This window comes from Megascapheus bottae, chromosome 15, assembly GCF_031878675.1.
Source record: "Megascapheus bottae isolate mThoBot1 chromosome 15, mThoBot2.hap1, whole genome shotgun sequence".
Lineage (NCBI taxonomy): Eukaryota > Metazoa > Chordata > Mammalia > Rodentia > Geomyidae > Megascapheus > Megascapheus bottae.
Genome location: NC_143523.1, coordinates 8,445,807 through 8,468,369, shown reverse-complemented (window position 1 = coordinate 8,468,369; position 22,563 = coordinate 8,445,807). Strand labels below are relative to the sequence as shown.

The following is a 22,563-nucleotide window of genomic DNA, read 5'->3' as shown; positions in this document are numbered from 1 at the left end:
TGTAGTCACAGGCAGAGGTGAACAGGAGCTCTTTGGATTTGGTAGACATTTGTTTGCATGGTCTGTGGGGTAGAGAGGCAAAGGAAGCAGTGCTCACATGGCCAGGCTGTGGATATCTTCGGGTTAATAGTGCAGGTCCCTGGACAGTTAGGAAATGCCAGCTATGAGCTCCACACAGCACCAGGGAGTGGGGTGCAAAGCTGAACAAGGCTCTGCTTCTAATTTAGTGAGGACATAGATACAAACTCAAGTCATGCAGTTCAGCACTGTTGGAAAACCTTTGAAGAGCAGATGAGGAGGGTCTTGGGGCTTGACAGGTAGTCACACGTTTTCTTCATTGGCTTTAAAGAAAACATCTATCCAAGACTTGCCCTTTGTCTTTGTCTCTTTAGATTCTGGCCAAAATATGCCAGATCTCATCTCTTAGAATCTTTCTGACACTGTACTGATTTGATATCAGGGTTTATTTTTTATTCGGGGACAGAATGCTTCCAAGGAAGACAGAAATAGTTCTTTGGGAAGGGTGGAAGGAAGAAAGACAAAATGAGCTTGTGCTAGACAGTTTAATGGGACAAGTCTTCGGAAGTCTTTGACAGCTCTTTGTGTGTGTGTGTGTGTGTGTGTGTGTGTGTGTGTGTGTGTGTGTGTGTGTGATGGTATGTAATTGCTTGCACACAGAAGACCTTCTCCAGGCATATCTGTCCTGAAGTTGTCTTTATAATCACTCTGTAGGACACTTTTCTGTCAGGTTACCAGAAATATAGGGGCTTCGGCCCCTGGCGTGGTCTGACAAGAGTGTCTCAGTGATAAGCTCTTGTCTGGCAGACATTCTGACATGAGGGCTGTCCTGGTTTTGATCAGATCTCTTCCGGTGGTTAGAAGCCCTTCACCCATCAATCATCTCTCCCAGACATGGTGCTCAGAATCTGGTTTTGTTCCAGAAGTGTCCCAGACAGTGTGTGCATCTAATGTGCTCTGGAGATGGAGCAGAGCTGGGGGCCAGTGGGAATAGCCTGTGTGGCTTCCACTGGTGGACATCTGTGGCCGGAATCTGGTTGAAGATGCTGATCACTTAGGGGGGAGGCAGATCTAAGAGCACAGGGGAATCCATCCCATGTGTCTAAAGACAGGCTCCTTGCTCCCTATGCTGAGGTATTTTAGGGGTATTTGTTAACATTCTTTTCTAGGATATGATGAAGTAATAACCAACAGCTGGCATTTGCCAAACATGCCAGTTCTCTGCTTGGCTCTGATGATGGTGGTGGTGTGAATTCCAGGGCAGCTATTAAAGGAATAAACTCCCAAATTGGCCAGTTGGAAAAACATCTGCCCTCCTGGAGACTGCCTCAGTTTCTGTCTCTGCACACGTGGGCTTCCACATCAACACTACGGCCCTCCCTGAGTGTGGACAGCTTCCTGTGGGGTGACACGCTCACGACACTCCCCTCAGGGCGTGGCATGGAAGTGCATTCAGTAACAGGGTGTCAGATCCTAGCAACAGCAGTGAATTCACTGTGGCTGCGATTATGCCCATGTTGTAGGCATTGAAAACAGAATCACAGGTTGGCTGAGATGCTCACTGACTGAGGTGGTAAGTAGTAAGCTGGAGCTTTAGAGGTCATTTGTACAGCCAGGGGAATGGACACCCAATAAGCCAGCTAGACATTGAGTCCTGCTTCATGACCTAGATTAGCATCTGACTGTATGCATACTCGATGTGCACAGGTGTATTTTTCTTTGGTTTGAAGACCGTGAAAACACAGGGGTGTTTTCTCCTGCTTGTTCAAGCAGGTGGGTTTTTCCTTGGCTTGGTGCAGCTGGGGAGATGCTGCATGGACTTCAGTACAAGCTATGTGCATCTCAGTACAAGATTTTTCCATAACACATCATCTTTTTTGCTCACCTCTTAATTCCCACTTCCATTTGAAGGTATTAATCAGACGGAGCAGATCTAAATGTAAATATGCGTCTCTTCATTCTGCTTGTGCACTGCACTACCCCAAGGATCCAGGAGGCATGTGGTTAGAAGACCCAGCGGGATCCAGCTGCTGTGGGGAGGAGAGAGTGCATCCCACAGCTTGGTGCTGGTGCTTCCCTTGCAAGGCCTAGCATGGAGCTGCACATCCAAAGACTGCATCTCCCCTGCCTGCGGAGCTCTCACAGCAGGGAGCATCTACCATCCAGGGCACTTAGGACTGGCTCAGGAGGCAGCTGGTTGGTGGTTCTAAAAAAAGATACTGAAAGGCATTTACCTAGGAAAGTTGCAACACGGCTTAAGCCCATGTGTGTGTGTGTGCTCACTTAGCAACAGGTGAACCGAGGCACTGGGTCATGTTGCTTGCCCATGGCTATGGAGCCAGCAGCTGGCCATCTCATGGTGGCTCAATGATTTCTTAGCCCTCACCCCTGGTCTCCCACTTGGTGCCTCATCTCCCATGTAGAACTGTACCATTCTGGTCTTCGGCAGTCTTTGGGGACATCATGAGAAAGTCTTCCCCACCCATAATTTATGTGGGGTTTTAATTCTGTCCAGGAGTAAATCAGGGTATCCTGGCTGGCATCATGTGTAATGTCTTCCCTTGATCTGTTAGTTTCCTGTGTAGGCTTGACTTGGCGAGGTCATTAGGGAGTCACTCATTCACAAAGCCATCTTAGAAGATGCTTGTTAAGACTGGACTGGCCACACACATGTATTTGAGGGGCTTGTGTCATGAACAGGCCTTGCAGTTAGGAAGGGGTGCGCATCATCGGAGATCACCAACCTGCTGGAAGTTTTCCTTTGATGAACACTGCTTTCCCAGCATCCCTGGGAAGCTTCTGCTCTTCCCCCAAAGACAGCTCTGAGCCTCCCCTTTACATACCTGCTCTACACTTGTGTCACAGACCTTGACATGACCTCTGCGGTGACGAGGTTGGTTTGACTTTCAACCCCTGTCATTCATAGCCCTAGCTCATCGTGGGACTCATGAAGCTAGTCACACCTCTTGTGATTCCCAAGATATGGCAAGTGACAGGATAAATGACCTCTGAAGACAGGCATCAAGCTGGAGTCCCCCACGTAACTTGAGTTGACTGAATCTGGCAGTAGTGCACAGAGCATTCTCAAAGTATTTTGAATGATTATGGTCATTTAGATGATTTTCTTTTCTTTTTCTGACCTTGGGGCTTGAGCACAGCTCTCTGAGCTGCTTTTGCTCAATCCCAGTGCTCTACTACCACTTGGGCCACAGTGGCTTTTTCTGAGTAGTTTATTAGAGATAAGAGTCTCAGAGACTTTTCTGCCTGGGCTGGCTTTGAACTGTGATCCTCAGATCTCAGTTTTGTGAGTAACTAGGGTTATGGATTGAGCCACCAGTGCCCAGCATGAATTCTTTTTTTAAATTATTATTTAAAAAAGCAAAAGCAAAAGCATCTTCTGGTCATGACTGTCCCACTGGGAATCTCCTCCCACTCCAACAAGAGACGTCTTCCCTGAGCTCAGATACAGATTTCCAAAGCGTATTGGTTCCGGGTCACCTTCCTTCCACCCCTGTGTTGACGCATGGATGTACAGAATGTCCCGTCCCTCTTGATAGAGTGTAAGGAAGTGATATAAATGACTTTTATGCTTGTTTTCTGGAATGTTTCAAAGCAGCCTCCTATTATCAGGAAGTTGGATTACATAGACTCCCTAGGGGAGGTAGAAAACCTGGCCTCCAAAGCCAGCTTATCAGCTGTGTGCCCTCACATACGGGACTTAATCTTTGAGCCCACGGGGGCATCACCAGCACCTAAGAGGCCTCTGGATTCATGGGACTCAGGTTAGATGCTGCCTCATGGTAGACTTTGCAGTGAGTTGAGTCTTGGTTGTCTCTGTGTTCCCCAAGGTAGATTAAGTATGTGTTGAGGAAGGGACTTGGAAAGAGGGGAGGAGAGGGATGTGATGCAAAAGGGATAACCTTTAATGTGAGGCCAACGTGGATATTCCACAAAAGAACACCAAAAGGGAAGAAACCGATTGCTTCTGAGTAACTGCCACACTGCCATGTTGCTAGAGAGATGGGAAAGAGAAGCCAACAGCACCCCCAGCTTACTCTGTGGAGAAAGAGGGGGCTGTGGCTGGCGATATCGACCCATCGCAGATTGCTCTTTTCTGTTTAAAAAGCCACCACTTGAAGCGTGGCTCCCAGCAATTACAAATGTTTTATAACCTATCATCAGACCTTTTGGGTTGTTGTGTGTTCTCTAAACATAGACAAACCATGCGCCTTTGTTTGCAGTCAGGAGTTTAGCGAGACCTTCCTGTGAGTGAGTTGAGATGAAGCATCAGCGCTTCTGAATGCAAACCTGCATCCTCATAAAGGATTGTGTGTTATTTCTTCTAGGCAATTTCTTTCCTCACACCCTTGGCTGTTATTTGTGTGGTGAAAATCATCCGGCGAACAGACAAGACTGAAATTAAAGAAGCCTTCTTAGGTAGAGTATTCGGTTCTTGTTTTAAGGGAAGGGGATGAGACCATCACATTTTAATGAGACCGTTTAATGAGGCCATCACATTTTAAAAGTTGAAGTTGCAATCCACCCATCTGGTTGGGTTTGTTTTTTTTTTCATTCAGTCAGATTCAGCACAGGAGAAATGAGACAAGAAAAACTTTTATTACTATTTTTGAATGTTTTTTTTATAATCTTTAAGAAGTTGTACAAAGAACTTTATTTTGATCAGTGTCACTCTTTGCAATAGTCTCATCCCTCCCAAACTACCCCACTCTCTTAATTTTGGGTTGTATATTTAATTTTTTTGTGTGTCTTTTTAACCAAGCAGTTTATACATACAGTATGTATTGATTTGGGCTATGACTTCTGCATCTTCACCCCTCTTTGATTCACCCTTTCCCTTATATTTCTCAATCCTGAACTTTAAAGCCAAAGAGTCAGTCGTGCAATTATTTTGTAAGCAAGGAAAGGTCAGATGGTGTGTGTGCATGGTCACTGTCCTTGGTGCTGACTGTTGAAATGGTGTGACCTCAGAAATCTGGGTTGCTTAACCTTACAGGCAGGGTACCTCTTGGCTCAGACAAAGCCAATTGAAACTTTGTCCAGTCTTATATATTTAGGTCTGACAGGCTCCATACAACAGGCCTGTTCAGAAAGGAAGCAAAAACAGATAGTAACCAAAGTAGAAATGGAAAGCAAGGCCTATAACTCACCTTCACTTTGGGAACATTTTGACAAGCAATTGCTGTTATGTGAAGAATGCTGACGTCTTCTCAATGATTATAATACTACAGTTATAAATTATCCCCATGGCCAGCCAGGCTGGCATGTGACATGAGTTTGACATTTGGGAATTGAATGTTTTTTTTAGTCTACATATTAATCAAGTGCTACTTAAAATGACAGGTGTAAGAGATAGCTAAGAATATTTGACTTGTTTAGCATACACAAACCAGTAGCTCAATTTTTAGTTCTTTGATCCTGAGAAAAACAGACTTAAGTTGATTGTTTTGTTGACACTGCATATAAAAGTTATCCAAATCCTTACCTTTCAATTGGTGTTTGGTATGTAGTATGGATTTTGCCTCCTAGTGTGATAATACATTTGGAAATAAAAGATTTCTTACCAAAGGATGTGTTTGTTAATTATTTGAGCTTGAGAGAAATGCAAATAGAGCTCAAATAAAATCATTCTTTTTCTTGATGAAGGAATGAATGTGACTTTCAATCAAGGAGAATTAGAAGAGTTGAGGGCTGGTTTTATATTACCAGGCTTTAGTTAAGCCCTGACTATTTGAAAAGAACAGCAAAACAGTACCCCCCCACCTTAAATCAACTCACTTAAATTAGTGGCTTCATTATAGGCTAAAATAAGAAATCTCACAGACTCCAAGAAAAAGGGGGGGGGAGTGACTGAGGTGGGGAGTGCACTGGGGAGCTGGGGCAGCAGGGAGTGGAACCAGCCCTGTCCGAAAGATTCCCTTTTTCCCCTCCCTCAACTCCCCCCCCCCACAGACACATCTGGGTTGCATCACTGCTCCCCCAGCCTTTGGGTGAGTGTAAATCTTTGGATCACAGGGACAGTGTTTTCGGGCCTACACCAGAGCTACAACTGGTTTTACTCTGTGTCTTGGTGCAGGCTTTCTGGACAAAGATTCTGACTCAACTCATTTCTCCAGGCTAAATACAGAATTATCAGTCTGAGAACAGCCTGAGGCAGCCCTCCTTCAATCCGCGTGAGAAAGATCAGTGTCTCCACAAAGGGCTTCTAACCTTCTAACTCTGGGCTCAAGTGGTCAGGCAGTGTGTGGGCAGATGTCACAACGGTCCCCCAAAATGTCCTGTTAGAAGGCCACTTGGTTAGCTTGGAAGTCACTGGGCTTCGCTCTTGCTCCCAGTGGCTCTTTTAGCACAGTCATGAGATGAATGACAGTGGAGAACTGTCTCTCGTGGTGGTGGCAATAATTTACCACAGGCTTTCAGAGCTGGGTGGTTGCAGTGGCCATAAGTAGTTCCCAGTTACCTTCTCTAGACATTTTCATTCTCAGCTAAATCTCCCTTAAGGTGACGTCTCAAAATTGTACACTGTCCTCTGCCTCCTGTGTGTTCACAAAGAAGGCAGAATTATTGGATGTTCTGTTGGCTGAAATAAATGAGCACTTGTCATGTAAAAATGATGAAGAGCCCTCATTGTGTGTGAGATTCACAATAATCATTGCTTTTAGGAAGTCTTGGAAGTGAGAGGTGGGAGAATGACCTTTAAAACCAAGGACAGCAGCATCCAGGTTGTCAGAGAGAGGGGTTTTTTTTGGTTGGTTCCCGCCTTATGCAGGTATCTTCAATAGGCTTCAACTCAAGCTCTCAGCACGAGCCCCAGGGACTCCTCTTCACTGCATACACACAGTGGCCACATCCAGGCATCTCATGCTGGGTGAGCTGAGCAACCTTTGCCCTTGTTGTATCAGGCTGGTAGCTTTCAGGCTGCAGCACAGCCAGGACTCTGTCAGAAAAGATCCCGCTAAGAGGTCCTATAGCATCATCGAATATCTTATGACAAAGCAGCCCACCCCCACCCCAGTCACCTGCACTGGTTCTTTCTATCCAGTAGAGCTCTCAATATGAGAGCTCTATGTCAAGTTCCCAATGCTGGCTGTGGGTCAACGCTAATGTATCAGGGACACAGGACCATGCATTTTGCTGCTTGTCCGGCCTCCCAGGTATCTGCTCTGAGCCCAGCTGTCTGGGAAAGGTATCGTGAGAGGTTCCTGCGGATTGGGCTGTTCAGATGAAAATAGGAATCAGCTTTGTGATCTCTCCTAAATGACCTCCACTTGAGTCACCCCCATTCTCACACCCCTTCCTTGTCTGTCACCTCCAGGTGTTTGGAGGAGCTGTTGGTGTGTCATAGCCACACATTCTGTAGCTCAGCTACATCAGACTTTTGGAACAAGATCTCTGTACTGTGAAGCTGCCCAGGCATAGTGTGGGGGCAGTGGATGGAGCTGTGGCTTAGTGTGGCTGGGTGCAGATTTGTGTGGAGCCCTGAGCCATTCTAGTGATTTCTGTCTGCAGAGAGCTTGTCTGTGCCAAGGCCATGCTCTCACCAGGATGGGACTGAGTTTGGCCACACTGAGAATGAAAGTCAGTCACAGCAGCCAGCACCAACAGGGAAAAGATCCCAGTTATTTCCTTGCCATGCCACAGGCATTGTCTTGGCTCCAGGACAGAATACAGTCATTGTAGCCCTGGCCGTTTTCTCTGTAAAAAAGAACACCAGTGTTCTGGGTGAGATGGCGGGAAGGAGAGTGGTATAAAAAGAAAATCTGCCTTTTAGGAAGGAAAGCTCCATGTGTACTGAATCTATCAGCGGATCTTTCTGAGTCCCCTGTGCTCAGTTCATATGTACATATGCTCTGTGTTTTAATGGCACTGCTGTGGTTCTGATCTGTGCTTTACTCTCCAGTTGGGGCCTGTCCCTCAAGTCACCACTCAGATATGGCCAGCTGCTTCCTCTCTGCAGTACTCAGGGATTAGTTTTCCTTCAACGAAGTGCTCACTTCAGTGTGTCCCGTGCTCGTGCTCTGCTTCCTACAGCTTGTTGACAGCGGGAGTTTTTGCCTGCTATCTGTCTGTGGTCTGTGCTCAGGATGATCTCATTGGTCATTTCCATGGAACTTTCTGCTTGTAGAACAACGCATCTGTCTCCCTTGATAGCCATAAATTGCTTGAGGCAATCCCTTCCAGAAAACTTCTCCTGCACGGCTCCACTCTTACATAAATTTCAGCTAGTATTGAACAGTTAATACTTGCCAGAGGGAAATGGTAGTTCCATGCTTTATTATTCAGCAAAGCCATGGAATGGGGTTTCAACAGTGTTTTACTGCTTATGCGAGGCATTAGAGCTGCCCTGGCACTAGCGGTACCTTTTGTGCACTTCTGATAAGCCACAGGGTGGGGGAGAAGCTGTGCAGGGAAGCCTGCTGGTTCCTGTTACTGGCACTCTTTTGATAGGCTGTACTTTGTCCAGTAGAGACTAAGTGGTTTCCAGAAGGTCCCTGGGCTGCATATTTTAAAAGCATCAATTCTAGAAGTCCCTACCATTTTAGATGTCAAAAAGCACCACCTGGACTCTTCACTTTCTGGGAAGCCGTGGTTTGTTTGATCACAGATGGGTGGCTGTCACCAGGGCTGTGTCATCAATGAGATAGTGGCCTGGTGGGTGGGGGCAGCAGTTCCCAGCACATCCCAGCTTCCACTTTCATTAGAGTTATAGCAGAGAAGGTTGCCATGGGGAAATGAAAATGTTAGGTTTCTTGCTACCAGTAAAAGAAATTCTGCATGATGTACTATGAAATATTTTTTGTGGCAGGGCAGAAAATGATATGTGTCTTCTTCTGTAATGTTGACAATATCAGTCAAGGAGGAGAGATAAATTTCATGTCATATGGACTTAGAATGTTACATTTTATTCTCCGTGTATGTCCCTGGTCCAAGTTTATTTTACTCTAACAACTAAACTTGCTTCTGTTTTTTTTTAAGAATGGTTTCATTTATCCATTGTCATAAATTGATGGTGGCGGTGGTGATGATGATGATTACGATGGTGATGATGGTGATAATGCTAATGGTAATGATGGTGCAGTGGTGATGGTGGTGACACTGACGGAGGTGATATGTGATGATAACAGTGGTGATGAGAATGATGATGTTGATGCTGCTGCTGATCGATATGGTGCGGTGATGCTAGTAGTGGTAGAGATGGTGTGTGATGACAGTGATAACGGTGTTGATGGTGGTGGTGGTGATGATGGTGGTGGTGGTGGTAATGATGGTGGTGGTGATAGAGAAGCTGTGTGGTGATAATGATGTTATGATGGTGGTGGTGATGATGATGTTGGTGGTGGTGGTGATAGAGAAGCCGTGTGGTGATAATGATGTTGATGATGATGGTGGTGATGATGGTGGTGGTGGTTGTGGTAATAGAGAAGCTGTGTGATGATAATGATGTTGATGGTGGTGGTGATGGTGGTGGTGATAGAGAAGCTGTGTGATGATAATGATGTTGATGTGGTGATGTTGATGGTGGTGGTGGTGATGATGATGGTGGTGGTGGTGGTGATAGAGAAGCCGTGTGGTGATAATGATGTTGATGGTGGTGGTGGTGATGATGATGGTGGTGGTGGTTGTGGTGATAGAGAAGCTGTGTGGTGATAATGATGTTGATGATGGTGGTGATGATGATGATGGTTGTGGTGATAGAGAAGCTGTGTGGTGATAATGATGTTGATGATGGTGGTGATGATGATGATGGTTGTGGTAATAGAGAAGCTGTGTGGTGATAATGATGTTGATGATGGTAGTGGTGGTGATGATGGTGGTGGTGGTTGTGGTAATAGAGAAGCTGTGTGATGATAATGATGTTGATGGTGGTGGTGATGGTGGTGGTGATAGAGAAGCTGTGTGATGATAATGATGTTGATGTGGTGATGTTGATGGTGGTGGTGGTGATGATGATGGTGGTGGTGGTGGTGATAGAGAAGCCGTGTGGTGATAATGATGTTGATGATGGTGGTGGTGATGATGATGGTGGTGGTGGTTGTGGTGATAGAGAAGCTGTGTGGTGATAATGATGTTGATGATGGTGGTGGTGGTGATGATGGTGGTGGTGGTGGTGATAGAGAAGCCGTGTGGTGATAATGATGTTGATGGTGGTGGTGGTGATGATGATGGTGGTGGTGGTGGTGATAGAGAAGCTGTGTGGTGATAATGATGTTGATGATGGTGGTGATGATGATGATGGTTGTGGTGATAGAGAAGCTGTGTGGTGATATTGATGTGGATGATGGTGGTGGTGGTGATGATGATGGTGGTGGTTGTGGTGATAGAGAAGCTGTGTGGTGATAATGATGTTGATGATGATGAGGGTGATGATGATGATGGTGGTGGTTGTGGTGATAGAGAAGCTGTGTGATGATAATGATGTTGATGATGGTGGTGATGATGATGGTGGTGGTGGTGGTGATAGAGAAGCTGTGTGATGATAATGATGTTGATGATGATGATGATGGTGATGGTGGTGGTGGTGGTTGTGGTGATAGAGAAGCTGTGTGGTGATAATGATGTTGATGATGGTGGTGGTGGTGATGATGGTGGTGGTGGTTGTGGTAATAGAGAAGCCGTGAAGTGATAATGATGTTGATGGTGGTGGTGATGATGATGGTGGTGGTGGTGGTGGTAATAGAGAAGCTGTGTGGTGATAATGATGTTGGTGATGGTGGTGATGATGATGATGGTGGTGGTGATAGAGAAGCCGTGTGGTGATAATGATGTTGATGATGGTGGTGGTGGTGATGATGGTGGTGGTGGTGATAGAGAAGCTGTGTGGTGATAATGATGTTGATGATGGTGGTGGTGGTGATGATGGTGGTGGTGGTTGTGGTGATAGAGAAGCTGTGTGGTGATAATGATGTGGATGATGGTGGTGGTGATGATGGTGGTGGTGGTTGTGGTGATAGAGAAGCTGTGTGGTGATAATGATGTGGATGATGGTGGTGGTGGTGATGATGGTGGTGGTGGTGGTGGTGATAGAGAAGCTGTGTGGTGATAATGATGTGGATGATGGTGGTGGTGGTGATGATGGTGGTGGTGGTTGTGGTGATAGAGAAGCTGTGTGATGATAATGATGTTGATGATGGTGGTGGTGTGATGATGATGATGGTGGTGGTGGTGGTGATAGAGAAGCCGTGTGGTGATAATGATGTGGATGATGGTGGTGGTGGTGATGATGGTGGTGGTGGTGGTGGTGGTGATAGAGAAGCCGTGTGGTGATAATGATGTGGATGATGGTGGTGGTGGTGATAGAGAAGCTGTGTGGTGATAATGATGTGGATGATGGTGGTGGTGATGATGGTGGTGGTGGTTGTGGTAATAGAGAAGCTGTGTGGTGATAATGATGTTGATGATGGTGGTGGTGGTGATGATGGTGGTGGTGATGATGATGATGATGGTTGTGGTAATAGAGAAGCTGTGTGGTGATAATGATGTTGATGATGGTGGTGGTGGTGATGATGGTGGTGGTGGTGGTGGTGATAGAGAAGCTGTATGGTGATAATGATGTGGATGATGGTGGTGGTGATGATGGTGGTGGTGGTTGTGGTAATAGAGAAGCTGTGTGGTGATAATGATGTTGATGATGGTGGTGGTGATGATGGTGGTGGTGGTTGTGGTAATAGAGAAGCTGTGTGGTGATAATGATGTTGATGATGGTGGTGGTGATGATGGTGGTGGTGGTTGTGGTGATAGAGAAGCTGTGTGGTGATAATGATGTGGATGATGGTGGTGGTGATGATGGTGGTGGTGGTTGTGGTAATAGAGAAGCTGTGTGGTGATAATGATGTTGATGATGGTGGTGGTGGTGATGATGGTGGTGGTGATGATGATGATGATGGTTGTGGTAATAGAGAAGCTGTGTGGTGATAATGATGTTGATGATGGTGGTGGTGGTGATGATGGTGGTGGTGGTGGTGGTGATAGAGAAGCTGTGTGGTGATAATGATGTGGATGATGGTGGTGGTGTGATGATGATGATGGTGGTGGTGGAGATAGAGAAGCCGTGTGGTGATAATGATGTGGATGATTGTGGTGGTGGTGATGATGGTGGTGGTGGTGGTGGTGATAGAGAAGCCGTGTGGTGATAATGATGTTGATGATGGTAGTGGTGGTGATGATGGTGGTGGTGGTTGTGGTAATAGAGAAGCCGTGTGATGATAATGATGTTGATGATGGTGGTGGTGTGATGAGGATTATTGGTGGCAGGGATAGTTTTGACTAGAGAGCCATCTGGTTATGTTTATGTCTGTTGGTTTTGTTTTGTAGCAGTGTCCTTGGCTCTGGCTTTGAATGGAGTCTGCACCAACACTATTAAATTAATAGTGGGAAGGTAAGTTCCAAAAAGAAACGAGTGATCACTTAGACCACCAAGGACATCTATGTAGGTAGAAATCATGGCCAGAGGACCCGGGATGGAAAGATTGGAGCTCTTCTGTTTTCCCCTTACATTGAGCTTTCTGTCTTCATCATGGATCTTTCTTTCTTCTCTGAATTCTAAATTCACACTTTAGAGAGCGGAAGATCAGTGGAGAGAAGGAAGTATCCAACGAGCCCATCTTTAGTGAACCCAGGCCTGCCCACAGGGTCTCAGATAGAGAGACTGGTCGTGTACCCCATCATGGCTACTGCAGGGCTTTACCACCACCACTCACTCGTCAGTTTGGACCTTTATAAATAAATGAATTACTTATTTGTTCTGCACTTTAGGATGAGATCTATGCATTAGCATTTGAGATTTGACATATGGCATATTTGTTATTTGTTTTATTACCCCTGAGAAATGATTTCTGTTCTATATTTGTCTTTTCTTTTCCTCTGACTGCTGACTAGAGAACTCATCCCTTTAGAGATTAAAAGTCCAAAGACCTACATTCGAGGCCTGGCTTGGACCCTAACTACCTATTGGCATTGGTTAAATTAAATCTTTTTTTTTCACAACCTCAGCATTTATTGAATGTCACTCTGGCGCTGGGCTGACTGACCAGGCCCTGAAGGGGTGAATAGTGGATAAAAATCAATCAGTGCATACACACATAAGAACTGCCTAGTTTTTCCTGCTCTGTGCACTTAGCATTATCCTAGGAACTCAGATAGAATGCTGATTCTCGGGCCAGCCCTCCCAGGGGTTTGTTTGAGTAGGCAGAGGCACCCTGCGGAAGCACTGGCCAGGTTGGGGAAAGGCACCAGCAGTGCTGACAGCTTGCTGAGGCTTTGCCAATGATTCGGTTTGTGCGTCCACTGGTCCAGTATATGCAGAACCAGGTGCTGTGTCTGCAGCAGCCTTGAAGCCTCACTCGTACTAGGGGCTGAATTCCTGTGAAGCTGTGGCTTGGTGCATTTCCGTGTAAGAATCCTCGCTTGAGTGGAGCAGTTGAGCTTTGGGTGACACATGGAGACATGGGATCTAATAGTGGGGTTCAGACTTGTTGCCACTTGCTGGTTTGTGACCTGGGGCAAGGGGTGCCCTCTTCCTAGGTCCCTGTTTTGGTTTCTGGGATTCTCCAGGAAGTCATATGGCATAGTGTGTAGGCTCCTAGAAGTCACGTGATATGATGTGGGGAATTAATCCTAGAAGTCACACACATGGCGTGGTAGGTGTGTCTACACCCTGTGAGTATTCTATAAATTTTAGTTATGGTTGCTGCAGGAGGCTCAGCTTTGGGACCACAGCTTCTTTTCTCTAGAGGCCTCTGAGCCATGTCTTGGGCTAGGGGAGCCAGTCTGAGTTCCTGTGCTGAGTGCATCCTACGGCAGAATGAGCCTTATTGTTAGAGGAGGGGCCATTGGCCACTGAGATTCTGGACACAGGGACACACACCTCTTGATTCAGGGAGCAGTGCCTAGACTGACAGAGGAGTAGTTGGTGGCAAGAAGTACCTTTTATTCTGCTAGGGCTGTCTTCAAGTTCCATATAGCGCTTGGGACTTTGCCTTGGGCGAGATATTGATTTCTCCCTTTTACAGGTGTGGAAACTAAGGCTGGAAGAGACCAAGTGACCTCCCTGAGGCCACAAACTAGCAAGTGGCAAGCAAGATTCCCAACTCCTATCTGTGTCTAAGAGGGCTGTGTGGAGAGGTCCAGTGTGGATGGCCTCTGGGGACCCAAGGAAGGGGCTGGGACATGGGAAACGGGATCAGCTTGGGGCTCGTGTGTCATGGCAGCATTTTATATTGAGAATGTCCATGGTGTCTTTTGTAGACCTCGTCCCGATTTCTTTTACCGCTGCTTTCCAGATGGAGTGATGAACTCGGAAATGCATTGTACAGGTGACCCAGATCTGGTGTCCGAGGGCCGCAAAAGCTTCCCCAGCATTCATTCCTCCTGTAAGTTCATGGCACGGGACCCCTCTGGGGGGCCTCTGCTTAGGTTTCCTGATCACTTGTTTGGTATGTGATTGAATGTCAAGTGCAGCTCATTTTTGTTCTCACTAGAGGCGGTCATGTTAGAAATGTGATGTTCAGTGGGAGGTGGGAAGCCTGCAGATGGGGCTCTGCAGTTTACCCAACACCCAACACTGGCCTCAGAACTGCGAGAGAAGGAATGCCTGCTGTTTCGAGGCTCTGAGTGTCTGGTGCTCTATCGCAGCAGCTCTAGGGAATAGAGGGAGATTTAGATCTAGTACTTAAAATTTACTGTGAAAGACTTGGCTTTAGAATCGTGACAGGAATAGGGAAAACCCATCACTATGTGTACGCTGCTTTCTAATGTCCCTGTGACGAGGCCTCCTGATTGGAGACACAGTAATGTCTAAAGGTGTAATGCTGAGCTCAGGGGTCATTTGGAACACTTGACCTGGAGCATCCGCCTGGAATGGGACTATTTCTGATTTGGTCCTTGAGATGGTGTCACAGTTTGGGAGGGACTGTGAGTAGAGGCCACAGGGCTCCTGCTACACGGAATGGATTGCTTCAGTTCCATCCTTATTGACGGGGGTTTCCCAGCTGGCATATTTGGAGGCCCCTGGAGTAGCACTCACCTGGGGTCAGGCCTACGAGAAGAGGGCAGTGTACTGTGCCTTCCCCACGGACTGGGCACGGGTGCACCAGGGTATTTCCAGTGGGGAGCTATGTCTCAGCTTTTGATTAGGTATTGATTCAACTTCCAGGAGGAGGATAATTTTAAGAGAGAAAAGCAAAGCACAGGTAATAAAAGAGAAAGATAATGACAAGCTCTTAAGGAATGGTTGAGGGAGGGAGATACTTTGGAAGCTTATATTGGTATTGCTAGCTGTGCAGGAGGCTGAGATCCTGAGCATCACAATTCCAGGCTTGGGCAGAAAAGTCTGCAAGATTCCACCTCCAAATGACCAGCAAAATGGTAGGCTTGAGATCTGGCTCAAGTGGCAAAACACCAAGCGAGCTAGCAAAAGTGAGCAAGTGTGAGGCCCCAAAATCAATCCCTAGGATTGGAAAAAATAAAAGAGAAAAGTGCAAAGTGTGTAAAGATGGGGAGAAGTCTGGAACTTGAATTAAGACAGGTGTGCAGGTGGTCGAATGTCACAGCACATGGACCACCTCCACTAGCTGCTCATTGTGTAAGTAAAATTGTATTGGAACACAGAGATGACTTTGTCTCTTTAAAATGACAAACTTTACTTGTTGAAAAAGGGACTTGGAATCCATAGAACTAAAAACTATTATCTGGCCCTTTGTAGAGAAAGTTCACACAACATTGCCAGTGCCTAGGTTGCAAACCAATAGAATTATGAAACATTACTAAGTAGGCACAGTGGTACCACTTGTGAGACTAGCACTCAGTAAGCAATAGCAGAACGACTGAGTTCCAGGCCAGCCTGGGCTACCTAAAAAAGCCCCATCTCAAGATCTAACAAAACAAAAGAAAGACGCAGGCATAGAATGATGCGTTCAGATTGTGCACATGGATGGACCATTGTGTGGTGTGTGTGTGTGTGTGTGTGTGTGTGTGTGCATGTTCCAGTATCAAGGCTTGAATTCATAACTAGTGTTCTACCATTTTATTGTTATTTTAAGGTATTGGACAGAAAGTTCACCATTACATAATTCAGGTAGTGTGTACATCTCTGTTTAGACGATGTCACCCTCCTTTGCTTTCCTTCCGTTTCTTCCTCCCATCACTGCACACAAGTTGCATAGTTCATTTTCCATATGATGTATACTGAGTGTGATTGCATCACTGGCCCTTCCTCCTTCCTTGTCTGTGCTCCCCCTTTGTTCCCCATAAGAAATAGAAAAAGAAGAAGAACACACACATACACATCCACCCACTACCACCATCAGCACCACCAGCATAAGTAACCTGTTTGCATTTCCTGGTTTTCGTTGTGATAAATAGTATTATACACATTCAGGAGAGTTAAGTCTTTTGGCTCCTCCCCTACCGGTATCCTCCTTTGATCTGACTGCGTGAATGCCTGCAGTCATGTATAGATTATCACATCCAGTTATATTTTAGATCTAGCTTCCACATATAAGAGCAAGCTTGTCATTTGTCTCTGTGTGAATGGCTTATCTCACTAAACATGCTTTGTTCTAGGTCTGTTTTTTTCTGTGCAAATGACGTGATCTTATTCTTTCTAATGGACGAGCAAAATTCCATTGTGTATATGTACCACAGGTTTTGGATTTACTCATCTACTCTAGGGCATTGAGGCTGTTTCTATAATTTGGCTGTTGTGAACAGTGCAGCAATGAATATTGACCCACACCAGTATCTCATTTTTAAACAAAACTTTTACAGTAGAAAGCTTGGCAATTGTTGTCCATTCTTGAGAAAGTCTAAAACATAGATCTTGCAGACAGATTCCTCTTGAGCCCTTCCTTACTCTTCATGGGTGCTTGGTAAGCACTTGAGGACAAGTTAAGGATGATCACAGTTATGTTTCTCCTTGAGGGCGAGATGAACAACCCATCCTGAAGCACCCAGCTCAGAGACTGAACACCCTGGATGGAGGGGTTAAAAACTCTTAACTGGATAACAGTGGTCTCCAGGAAGGGAGAGCACTTTCTCCTGTAGTTTTCCACCAAACAGTACCTACAAGTTCCATATTTGGAGATACTTATGTTGGAAGTGTGTTACTTTTCTTCTTTGGCTTTCGGTAGAAGTCTAGACAGAAGTCTGCAGGGCTCTCTGCTTTACTGTGTTCCTAAGATACAGCCATAGTGTTGCCTTCCTTTCCTCCTTCCCTCCCTCCCTGCCTCCCTTCCTCTCATGATGGGGCCCAGGCTACCCTGGAATGTAAGATCTCCCAGACACTGACTGCTAGGCAGCTTCCAGTTCCACTAGGACTCTGTAGTCACCTGAAGTTTAATTAAGATGTGTTTTACTGTGTGTCTCATCCCTCGCATCTCTGTTGGATAACGCTATGGGTCTTTCTCATCTGGAACTTGATGCTCTGTATTCTGTTTCTTCTCTAGAAGCATTATTAGACAAATTCCAGGCTGATCTATTCATTGTGCTTTCTTGACTATTATCTTCTTGGATAACTAAAAAAATTGGGTCTGCTGATCCTTCTGTGGAACTGTCATTGTCATTATCTAGAGCTCTTCCTTTAGGCCTGATTTTAAAAGATTTATCATGTTATTTTTCTTATCATGGATATTTTCTCTGCTTGCAGGTTTTACCTGCTCCATGCCTTCTCTCTCTCTCTCTCTCTCTCTCTCTCTCCTCCCTCCCTCCCTCCCTCCCTCCTCTCTCTCTCTCTCTCTCTCTCTCTCTCTCTCTCCCTCCCTCCCTCCCTCCCTCCCTCCCTCCCTCCCTCCCTCCCTCCCTCCCTCCCTCCCTCCCTCCCTCTCTCTCTCTCTCTCTCTCTCTCTCTCTCTCTCTCTCTCTCTCTCTCTCTCTCTGTGTGTGTGTGTGTGTGTGTGTGTGTGTGTATTTACCTTGCTGTCCTTGACTATCTGGCATCCTTAGCTGTATGTTGTTATTCATGGTTGAAAGGCTCAGCTAATTGGACTGTGCTCGTTAATTGTCTTCACTGAGGGTGAGGAAGAATGGGCCAACTCACTACCCTGGTTCCTTCAAATCAACTGTGTATTAGGGTTTATCACTTCTAAAACTATTCAGGGCACCAGCTAGCCTGAGATTTGCCATCAACTGGGAGCCGCGGCTAAGCCACGCTGATAATGCAGTTAGTTGTCACCTTCATGATCCTTCCTTTCTCTCATCTGGAAGTCAGGATGCTCAGAAGCCTTTGTTGTCCAGGATACATTTCCTGCTAGGCTCCTGTGTGGACCCTCTGTTGCTTTTGACAGCAGCGTCCTCCAGAGGGGAGTGAGCCTGTGTGCTAACGGGGCCTTGCGAGTTGAGCATCTGGGTGTTTGCTCTTGCTGAAGGAATCCAAACAGGCTTTAAGTACAAAGTGGGAAATGGTATCATAAGATCTCATTGATGCCAGGTTTACATCCACCAAGCATGAATATTCAGCATGAGAAGCCAACTGCTGCTGAGTGTCCAGGCAGGCTTTTACATAAAGAAAGAGGAAAACAGGAGAGCAGGGGAATTTGCAAAATTCATTTTGTTTCCGCATCATCTTATGAAATAATATTGCCACCAAGAGCTTTTCCTGGTTGAAGGGATATTTGAAAGCTTCTTCCATTTTTCTCTTTTTAAAGGTAACATGCAGTTTATTCATCAAAGAGAAAAAATACAGGCTTCTCCGAAAAGTGAGCCGCAGACCTGGAAACTGGCTGTCTCTGATTCTCCTTTGAAACACTGGGTGTGAAGGACATAGGCTGTGAAGGTCACTGGATTTCATTGGGACGGTTGAGGGGCCACTTGTCTGAGGACAGCCTAGTTTGTGGAATTCCTCTTGTAACGGGAGGATGACTCTAGGTTGGCTGTCATGTCAGGGGACAGTCACAATCTGTAGACTTGGCAAGAGGCTTTCCCAGCTTTATTTTCCCCAGCTTTCTTTCATTCGACATTTCAAGCTCATGTGCTCATTGCAGAGGCTCTAGGAATCAGCTGCGCTCATTGGCTACATCTTTCTACCCTTCTGAAAACCCTGTGCACACGACAGGCCTTGCTCTTGGCAGGACAGCTCCTGAGGGATTTGAAGGTGAGAAACAGGACTGGGTGTCTCTGTGCTCCTGGTTTCTCGGCCTGGGTTTTGTTATCACCACCTCCTCATGGAGCCTCTTTCTTCCTCTAATTCCCACCATGAGATTCTCATGCCACCGATTTATCATAGACCTGCCAATGTCCTTCAAATAAAAGCTCCCACAGCCTCGATTGTGTCGGTGTCAGGAGACATCAGCAAACTTGGCAAGGGCTTCTTAGTTTTTCCCTAATGACAGTTGTTTTACAATCCGTGTTTGCACTGTCTAAACATTGGTTTTTCCCTCCTCCAAACTGGTTTTCATTCTGCCCTTGCCCCAGAGGATGCGATCCTCGGGTTGAGAATGCATGTGCTAGGAGAGCAGCTCCTCACTGGACATGCAGCTGTGTCTGGAGACAGTTCAGGTGTCACAGGTATGTGGGGTGATAGTGTCAAGCCCTCCATGGCCACTGAGGCAGTTGCTTGTCCCACAGTGCGTAGGACAGTTCCATGATGCAGAAGGAATTACATAGTCCGAAAAGTGTCAATTGGGACTGGGCTGAGAAATCTTGTTCTAAGGGAACTGGACAGGGCAGGGAAGACATTGACCTTCATGTGTGTGTCCATCCACCCTTCCATGCTTCTGATCTGACTTGATACATTAGTTCTAAAAATGAATGTTACTATTCTTTTATTTTTTTGTTGGTCATGGGGCTTGAACTCTGGGCCCGGGCACTGTCCCTGAGCTCTTCAGCTCAAGGCTACCCCACCCTACCCTTGAGCCACAGTACCACTTCCTGTTTTATGGTGGTTAATTGGAGATAAGTGTCTCATGGACATTAGTGCCCGAGCTGGCTTTGAACCTCTATCCTCAGGATTACAGGCATGAGCCACTATACCCAGCTTAGAAATGTATATTATTTAATTCAAAATACTTCTCAGACTTTGCATACTTCCTCTAACAGATCACCAATCATCATGGCCAGACTGTAATCGAATCCAGTGTCTCTCTACTGATCTTTTTTCTTCCCATGTGCCTTCCTCTCTTCCTTTCTTCTTTCTTTCCAACGTTTCAAACCTATAAAAAAAAAGCAGATTGTCTAATGAATCTCTACCTGTAAGTACAACATTCTGCTCAGGATGGTGAATCTTGATCTTGATGAAACTGGATGGACAAGCGTCTGGCAGTTTAGTAAAGCTTGCCTCTAGGGTGTCTCTCAAAGTATTTCCTGAATGTGGGCTTTGACTTCCCGCTGACCTGGATCCTGGAGGGGAGACTTAAAGGGAAGATAGGAGAAGCCAGTTACTATGGCCTTCTTTCTCTTGCTCTAACTCTCTTGCTGTCTCTCACCTGATCTGCCTGTGTGTCCTTCTGTCTATCTGCCTGCCTGCCTGCCTGTCTGTCTGTCTGTCTTCTTCTCCCTGCTTCTCTGTCATGCTCTGTCTTTTTCTGTTTCCTGGCCACCATGAGGTGAGCAGCTCTGCCTCAGAATTGATAGAGCTATGGCCTGAAATCTCTGATGCAGTGATTCTGGAACCTTTCCTCCCTTTCAGTTGTTTCTCTTGGTTATTGGTCATAACCAAAAATGATGAGCATAATCCTCTTCTTGTTTCCTGTTCATTTTTTTCTAATGTGTTTCCCACCTCCACTCATTAAGCGTGACAGTGATTTCATTTTAAAGAGTTTTAGCATGTTAAAGTAAAATACTACTGAAACACATTAGAGCCGCTTCCCCACTGTGTGTCCAGTTAAGTGTCTTCACCTTGTCAGTCTTCAGCTGTGGGAAGGAGGAGGCCACGTAGTTCAATGCTTACTTTACTTTCCTTTTGCACAGAGAATCTCTTAAAAGATTTTAGATTATTTCTGCTTATTTAGAATTGTACATATGGAATCCTGCAGGGCATGCTCATCTTCATTTAGCAGCTTTTTCTTGGGAATGTCTTCAAATTCATCCGTGTTGTTCCAAGTTAACAATAATTTATTCATTTTTATTGGTGAACATAAGTCATTATAGCAAATGATTTGTCACAATTATTCCTTCTATTCTTGACATTTTTTTCAGTTGTGCATAAAAGCCACTGTAAATGTTTTTGTGTTAGTTGGTGTGTGCTACTGTGTTATGTTGGCTAAATATCTTGTGAGTGGCATTGTTGGGTTAAAAGTTATCATGAAGCTGAGCATGTTAGTACAAGCGTGTAATCCCAGTACTTTGGAGGCTAAGGTGAGGCAGGAGGATTGTGAGTTCGAAGCTAACCTGGGATCCGTAGTGAATTCCAAAATAGCGTGGGATATATAGTGAGATCCTAGCTCAAAAACCAGAATTGGAAGCAGAAGATGGCGCCGAGACAATAGGGATGCTGCCTAGTTCTCTCTCACAAAAAGAGAACCAGGGAGTCCCACGAGTCAATTACCTTAAGAAATCCACAACAACAAACTCAAGAAGCAATGGAGAAGGACTCAAACCAGAAAAGAAATCCAGATAAAGCTTCCATCCAACTTTCTCAAAGAATTCGGAACATGAGGACCCCTCCCCCACCCCTCGCCGCCGGCTTCAAGCCGAGAAAAGCCGCGGCAGAGGGTGTCGGGCAGGGCAGCCCCGACCCGCAGAAACCAGCATTGGACCAGGCCAGCGAGCGGCAGAAGCAGCGGAACCCAGACGCGAAACCAGAACAGCAAGCAGCGGAACCCAGACACGGAACACAGGCAGCGGCAGAGATCCGAGGGGAGTGAAGGATTCTCCAACATCATGCAGCACCCACAGACGAACGCAGAGGTGTGAGTAGCACAGCGGGTCCCCAAACCCATCGGGAAAGCAGAGCTGGTGCCAAGCAATAGAACTTAACTCAGACCTCTCCACCCTGCCCGAGAAAGACCAGCAGGAGCGGGGGGGGGGGGGGGGGGGCAAGGAATTTAGAATCCTGTCCCTTCCCTCAACAGCCCCCTCCCCTAGGCCATTGACTGGCGACTGACAGGCAGGCAGCGCTAAGACCCAGCATCCCACCAGGGGAGGCGGAGGTGTCCCAGCTCCCACCGCCCACCAGGTTCCTCTCCCAGGCCACTGGGTCTGGAGAGTGGGGGGCGCTGAGACCCTGCCTTCCAACAGCGGGTGGGGTGTGCGAGAAAATAGGAGCCAGCATCTGTCCCCCTCAAATCTTGAGCCGGGCACCTTCCAGCTGGGAATCCTGAGCAAGACAGCACCGAGGGGCCCCCCACAGTCACAAACTCTCTGACAAAGCAGCAGGGAACTGAAGGGTCAACCAGCAGCCACACTCGCCTTCTGAGAATCAGAAAGGCACGGCTCCGCCCTTAGAGCCCACGTCCTCAGCTGGGCCCTGCCCCTAGGTACAGAGTGGACACCTGCTGGTCCTGCTGAGAGCCCCTGAAAACTCCCAAACCCCAGACCCTTGGCCGGGGGGGCTGCCCCTAGAAGCAACACAGGAAAACCAACCGTCCACCAAGCACG

General features: G+C 46.4%; 1 protein-coding gene across 7 annotated transcripts in view; it reads left to right on the top strand.

Annotated features, from left to right (window-relative positions):
• Positions 1-22,563, top strand: part of Plpp4 (phospholipid phosphatase 4) — a 208,398-nt gene that overhangs the window by 152,268 nt on the left and 33,567 nt on the right. For 3 of the 7 annotated variants that reach the window (XM_090346866.1, XM_090346864.1, XM_090346865.1), the window contains exons 3-5: positions 4,365-4,455; positions 12,349-12,412; positions 14,281-14,405. The exons of 1 other annotated variant lie outside the window; for it this stretch is intronic. In XM_090346866.1, the coding sequence (XP_090202992.1) occupies positions 4,365-4,455; positions 12,349-12,412; positions 14,281-14,405 (280 nt within the window). Of the gene's footprint in view, positions 1-4,364; positions 4,456-12,348; positions 12,413-14,280; positions 14,406-22,563 lie in introns of those variants that run through there. 3 more of the 7 variants (XM_090346868.1, XM_090346869.1, XM_090346867.1) reach the window with 3 other exon arrangements.